Genomic DNA, 6,988 nt, shown 5'->3' with positions numbered 1-6,988 from the left:
CCCGTGTTCCCTGTATCGGCAGGCAGACTCTCAACCACTGCGCCACCAGGGAAGCCCCCATTTCCCTTTTAATGTATAGGTTTTTATCTCTCCATTTCCCCTTTAACGTATAGGGTTTTATCGCTGCCTTTTTAATCTAATAGAAATGTTTACATCAACAGCTTTTACTGAGTAGCACATCCTAAAAATTGGGGTACATGGATCATAGTACCTACACTTTTCTTCACATCTTATTCGTTCAGCAAATATTTCACGAGCAATAAATGTTTGAATGAGGGCTTCTTCAGTGGAAAACTACCAACAGGTGGAAGTGGATGCACTGCTTAAGATCTGGCCTCCACTCCATAAAGCTTATAGTCTAGCTGGTGAGACAAAATTTAAATATGTGAAAAGTTAAGAGTGAAGTATTTAAATCACGAATTAAAGACGACACATAAAAGGCTAGTTTCATTTAGCTCCTCCTAACATTTGCTGTCAGCAAGAGTCCAGCTTCCTCCTGCAGTCCTTGAGCTGAAGGTATTTGTGCATTTCTTAGTCTTGTGTCCTACTTCTGATCTGTTTGTTGCCAAGAGAGCTGTTTTTCTGTGTTGCACTGCTGTTTCCTACCGTGGGGGATGGGGCTATTTTCCAGGTCCAAGAATACCGAGAGGCCCTGGAGGGAATATTAATCAGAGGCAAGAACGGGATCCACCTGATGCCTGAACTCTACGCCGTCCCGCCTAACAAGGTAACCAGGTGCTGTTTATCTAATACAAAGTGAGATGGTGCTTGGCATTTTGGTATTTTTCATTCGCCCTTCAGACCTAACACTTTTTCTCCAGGAGAAGTGGTTTCTAAAGCCTTCAGTAGTGTTCCTGTTTATCACAGGAGTTACGGCTTTGGAGCCATGCTTGACCTGGCTGGTGCCCAAGGGAGGCGTTAGTTGAGGATTTTCAGAGGATACTTGTCTTTCTCCGAGCCCAAGCCCACACAGGCCCTAAAAAGCACAAAACACTATTAGGTACCACGTTCTCACACATTTCCACTGGAGAAGAAACCAGACAGAATCTCCCTGGGAGAGGGGGAGAGATGTATAGGCATACCTCGCTTTACTGCAACTTCGCAGATAACTGCGTTTTTTTTTTAAACAAATTGAAGTTTGTGGCAACCCTTAATTGAGTTCTTCCAATAGCATTTGCTCACTTCGTGTCTCTGTCACGTTTTGGTAATTCTTACAACGTTTCAGACTTTTTCATTATTACTATGTTTGTTATGCTGACGTGTGATCAGTAATCTTTAATGTTACTACTGCTGAACTTCATGGAGGTTCAGATGATGGTTAGTATTTTTTAGCAACAAAATATGTTTAAACTAAGATACGTACATTTCTTTTAGACAAAATGCTATTTCACACTTAATAGATTACAGTATAGTGTGAACATAACTTTTATATGCAATGGGAAACCAAAAAATTTGCGTGACTCCCTTTATATTCATTTTATTGCAGTGGTCTGGACCCGAGGTGTGCCTGTATAGGGTAGCTGAGAATCTCTTCCTTTGAGTCAAGCAGTTCCTGAGCTAGAGCTTGAGTAATCACTTAGAAACCATTCTATATCATGAAGAGGGAAACTGGCCAGTTCCAAGAAGATGCCCAAAGATCGTTTTTTCTATCCACTTTCCTAGCTTGGGTCATGATGGACCTATATATCTCAATGGGAAGATTTCCCCATACATATCTCATGTTTAGCAGAAAAGAATTTTCTATTCAAGGCTATTTCTCTTTTGAATGTTCCTGTTGCTTCAAAGCTTCATTATTGCATTTTGGGGAGGAAGAGATTTCAGAGAGCAGTGTCCGTCCCCCAGTTGACAGGGCCTGCACTAGAGCGTAACCCTGCTGTCACACAGCAGCTTGGGTCTACGAGTTTGTGATTGAATCAGGCCCACGAGCACATGGTCAGGGGACTGGCAAAGGCCTTTGAAATTATCTGCCTCAGTTCATAGAGGCAGAGCTCAGACAGCACTGGGCTCTGCCTGGAACCAGACCCCAGGTTCAGGGCCTCCTCACAACCCCACGCTGCCTCCTAATGGGTGGTGCATTTCCAGGGGATGGACGGTCCCTCACTGTAGAGATCAGGCCATGGAGCCTGCAGGGGCTGTTTTCTTTCTAACGGTTAGAAACCTAGGTTTCCTGCAAACGTATTCATTTTACTATGTGTGATGTGTATGTGGTGGGGGGGGCTGACAGTGGGGGCTGGGTAGTTACTTCCTAGCAACTGCGTGTTCAGGTTGCCCCTTTTCCAGTATTGAGGCACTTGACAAAACAAAGTTGGTAATGGGCCGTAATTTGGAACCTGAAAGCATAGCAAGGGAAAATAAATAGCTTCAGGGGCATTTTACCTGTTTTATGATAGAGAATAACCATCTATCCATGTTCTACTAAAAGGCATATTTCCTGACTGTAGTAACTGCTAGGTGTTACAAGCTCTCCTTTTCTTCCTGGTGAACAGTTCTGGCTACATGTTGTAAGGGGTTACTCTGCAACTTTTCTGATCTCTACACTGACCTTTGGGCTTGTACTTGTCATTCCAGTATCCTCCTTTATCCAGTGTGTTTACACATCAGCTAGGCACCGGTTTTGAACATTCTTTTATTTTGAGCACAGGTTGTATCTGTGCTGGTTCTGGATGACAGCTGGGAAGGTTCACCCATCACATCACAGTAACATGCAGAGACCACCAGACAGGGCTGCCCCGACCCATATGGCACCTTTGTGCAAATTAGAAAAAGAGCCTCACCCTTGGAGTGGCCACAGCTCTGGGCCAAGGCACCATCCAGCCTGACTTTCAGCGTCACTCACTTCCTCAGGTGGACAGGCTTTTGCAAGGCGCCACCACCCACGGGGCCTGTATTGGACAGCTCGAGACTAACGCAAGCGTACCCAGCAGACTTGCTTGGAGCAGCTGCTCTGGGCTGGGCAGCAGGCTAGGTACTGGGGTACAGAGGGGTCATGACGCTGGCTCTGCCTCTGCGAACTTGCAGGCTAGGGGGGTCGGAGGAGCGAATCCATGGGATGGAGGGCAGAGGACCGCCGGCGGCAAAGGCTTGGTGCATTAGAGGACCTGCAAGCGGATTGGAAGGACTGAGGTGGAGAGGGGGAGACACATACCTCCACGGGGAGGCAGGAGCCAGCAATGGGTGGGAGGAGGGCAGAGCCAAGCTGTCTTTTGACCCAGATATCTTGTCTACCTTCTGTTCTTTGCATCGACTCTTTCCCATTCCAGATCTATGTAATCTTTCTTAACAGTACTTACATTTCAAAAAGTTTTAATGTACAATCTGACTGTAAAAGTAATTCTGCATACTGCAAAACATACAAGATTCTATAGAAAGAAAATATTTCTGCCGAATCTTACTTCCCAAATATAACCACAATGATGTTTTAGAGAATCTCCCTCCACATATTATCCTATTTGATTATTTGATTACTGGTAACATTTAATTCTGTTCCGTTTATGAGCTTAAGTTTTTCTCAGTTTACTACAGAAAAATTTTAAAAATTTACTGCATATATTAACAACATCACTGATTAATTCACAAGCAGAGAATGGCTCGTCTCATGATGTGATTTTCCCCTTTGGAGAAAGATGTGTTTCCTATTTCCTTCAATTGGCTTATGTTTTCTGGAGAAGAAAGTGGTCACTAACATTCCCCCAACCAACGAACGTTGTAATGACCCAAAACCCAAAGGTCAGCATGGAGTTTACAACAGAGAAAATTGCAGCCTTTTACAACACGTAGCCAGCACTGTCCATCAGAAAGAGAACTGTAGCTTATTTTGGTGAGTCAAAAGCCCCCAATGGATTCAGCTTTTTGAGTCCCTGATGGAAAATTAGTGATCTAATAATACAGTTGTTTTTCCTCAATAAATAGCGCCACCTTCTGGTAATTTTCTTGCATCTGCACACTGAGTTTATGAACCCCTGAGGAGAGCAAGATAGAAACCTGACTCAGCGTCCAGAACTACACTGCCATGACTGTTGGCTGATGTTTTAGATCATTGTACCCATAATGCAACCAAATATAAGTATGAGCTGTGACATTTCTTGTTGCCCAGAGCTGTGCTCAAAGACAGCAGGCCCAGTTTCCAGTGCCTATCTCTCTGCCTTTTGCCATCAGTGTGCTTGCGGGAAGAGCACTGGCTGGAACCAGGCCTGGGTTTGAGTTCCACCTCTGCTGCTTTTAGCCACGTGGCCCCCCCGCGCAAGGGCCTCAGCCTCCATGGCCTCCTTATCCCAGCTCTCGCATAGAATTGGTTTGGAGGATCAAATGAGTGGCATTTTGTAAATCCTCCGCACGCTCCCCATGTAGTGACGTTGGTCATTTTCTCCTCTGACATTCTGACTTCGGGTTTTCCTCTCTTTGCCAGGTAGATGACGAGTATAAGAATCCTCACACGGTGGACAGAGTTCCTCTGGGGAAGCTGCCCCATCTGTGGGGTCAGTCCTTGTACATCCTCAGCTCCCTGTTGGCAGAGGTAAGGGACTTGGGGGCTTCACAGACTGGAAACCATCTGATTGGAAGTTCAGGGGACCCTGGAAGAACACAGGGGCTCTCTGCTCCGTGTGGCTATGAATATCTTTGGCATCTTTTTTTTTTTTAAGATTACATTCTTTTTTAATTTTTTTTAAGATTTTTTTTTTTACGTGGACCATTTTTAAAGTCTTTATTGAATTTGTTACAATATTGCTTCTGTGGGTTTTTTTTGTTGTTGTTTTTTTTATGTTCTGTTTTTTTGGCCGCGAGGCGTGTGGGATCTTAGCTCCCCGACCAGGGATGGAACCCACACCCCCTGCACTGGAAGGTGAAGTCCCAACCACTGGACCGCCCGCCAGGGAAGTCACCCGTCTTTGGCATCTTCGTGGCCTTCAGGTCAACTGGTTGGGGTTGACTCTGAGGCTTGAGACCTAGGCTTGTGTCCGTATTTATAGTAAACCGTTTTGGGCTTAGCTGCAAGCCAAGCACTCTCTGTCCCTCCCCCAGCGCCCCTTCCCACCAGCATTCCTGGTCTGTGGCTAGAACCTGGTTGAGTTGATGGTCGGTAGGAGGGCCGGAGACTTCTCAGCCAGGATCAGCACATGTATGAAAGATGCAGGGTTTGGGGGACTACTCCACACGGTCTTAGGTGCAGGAAGCAGGAGGACTCTGACGCTCCAGTGCTCTCTCCAGGAAGGGGCAGCGGGCTGGTTCTTCTGTAGTGGATTTTGTGTCGGCCGCTCCCTCAGCCAGTAACACCGCCACACAGAAGGTCTGCTGCCTCTGACTCATTCCTCCTTGTTAAGCATTTTCTTGCCCCCAGGTTTAAGTTTTTAAAATACAAATGCTTTTGTGCCAGCTAAAAATGAATCCCCTCCCCAGTCCTAAGTGTGAGTGATTTTTATCGGATGGCTCATCTTTCCTGGGAGGATCCTGCCCAGCTGAATGCTTTGGACCCCTGGGGAGGGGTGTGGGGGGCGGGGGAGCCAGGGGAGCAATGGGTTGGATGTCACTGGAGTTCCTGGTGGGTGAAAGGAAGACCCAAGTGAAGCTATCACAGTGCAAGTGGCCCTTAGGTGCTGAGATGGAGTAGTTGCTTCATGGATGTGATCATCTCCGCAGTTTCGTGGACATGTTCTTGGGGGTGGAGACTGTGTCTTATACTTTTGTCTTTATGAGTAGGGAAGCACATATATCTCCTTTGGAAAGCCAGCCCTGCCTCTGACTAGCTCTTTAACCTCGGGCAGGTCTCTTAATCTCCCTGGGCCTCGGTTTCCTCATCTTTATTATTATTATTTTTTAATGTTGTACAGCTTTATTTAAATATAGGGTTTTTTTTCACGTTTCCTCATCTTTAAAGTAAAGAGGTTGGGCTTTATCATCTCTGCAATATGGTGCAGCTCTGATTTCTGTATCAGTGACATGGGAAACAAACTTGCTTTTGTTTCCTCCTCTCAATGTAAAGACCCTCATCTAGGCCCAGCATTAGGTCCAACTTCTCCTCAGAACTCCCAGAACACCTTGATCCCTTCTGTTAAGGTTCCCATCATTTATAGAAAATATGAGGAGATCCACATTCAAAGAGCACTCTGCCAGCAGGCAGGGGAGTTTTGTGTTTCAGGACAGTCAACTCTGGGCCAAGTCCTTACCCTAAGGACATTGCCTCGGTTTCCCCACCTGTAAGATGTGCGAATGGTAGTGCCTCCCTGTTAGGAGGCCTGTGTGACAGTGCATGTACAGGGCTCAGCACGGTACCTGGCGCGGGGTAAGGGCTCAGGAAGCATGAGTTACCCTTGTTCTTTTCACTCACACAACTTTGGCGTCTCTGACTAGCCCTGGAGAGCTAGGTGCCAAAAACGCAATACATTGATCAGTGCCATCTAAATGGTATACTGTAGTTCAGAGAAAATAAGCATTTGCCTTGAAAAATGATAAAGGAATAAAACACTGAAGATTTTGAGCCCCCAAATACTTTATTTTCAAACTTAGGTTTAAGGTGAAATTTCAGTTAATCAGTATTTCATAGTGTTAATGCTCCTCTTTTCTTAGGGATTCCTTGCCACTGGTGAAATTGATCCCTTAAATAGAAGATTTTCCACTTCTGTCAAACCTGATGTCGTAGTACAAGGTTTGTGAGCATGTTTACTATTCATATTTAACTTTGTAAAACCAATGTTATTTTTAAAGCGAAGTGTTCCTATGTAATTTTTAAAAATCTGCATGTGTATATGTTTTAGCATGTATTAGTTCTGTGAAATATGTTCTGTAACTCAGCTGCTTCCGATCACAAAGTTACTTTCTACAAAGCAATTGTTTCTTGAATCTAAACCTTGATTGCAACTGGGGCACAAGTGATTCATTGAGCATCATTTTTCATAACTGCTATTCTTTAAAAAGTAGAACGTGACCTTGTTGAAAACTCAAAACCCAAATGAGGGTTCACTCGTTCCTCCCTTGGAGGTCTGACTTCTTTCCA

General features: G+C 45.1%; 1 protein-coding gene across 5 annotated transcripts in view; it reads left to right on the top strand.

Moving 5' to 3' along the window:
* The window catches only part of PHKA2 (phosphorylase kinase regulatory subunit alpha 2), an 82,117-nt gene that overhangs the window by 47,315 nt on the left and 27,814 nt on the right, over positions 1 to 6,988 (top strand). For all 5 annotated transcript variants that reach the window (XM_024739396.1, XM_024739380.1, XM_024739387.1 and 2 more), the window contains exons 11-13: positions 632 to 727; positions 4,406 to 4,513; positions 6,562 to 6,640. In XM_024739396.1, the coding sequence (XP_024595164.1) occupies positions 632 to 727; positions 4,406 to 4,513; positions 6,562 to 6,640 (283 nt within the window). The remainder of the gene's footprint in view (positions 1 to 631; positions 728 to 4,405; positions 4,514 to 6,561; positions 6,641 to 6,988) is intronic.

The sequence above is a fragment of the Neophocaena asiaeorientalis genome, unplaced genomic scaffold, assembly GCF_003031525.2.
Source record: "Neophocaena asiaeorientalis asiaeorientalis breed wild unplaced genomic scaffold, Neophocaena_asiaeorientalis_V1.1 scaffold771, whole genome shotgun sequence".
Taxonomy (NCBI): domain Eukaryota; kingdom Metazoa; phylum Chordata; class Mammalia; order Artiodactyla; family Phocoenidae; genus Neophocaena; species Neophocaena asiaeorientalis.
This window is presented reverse-complemented; position numbering and strand designations above follow the sequence as displayed.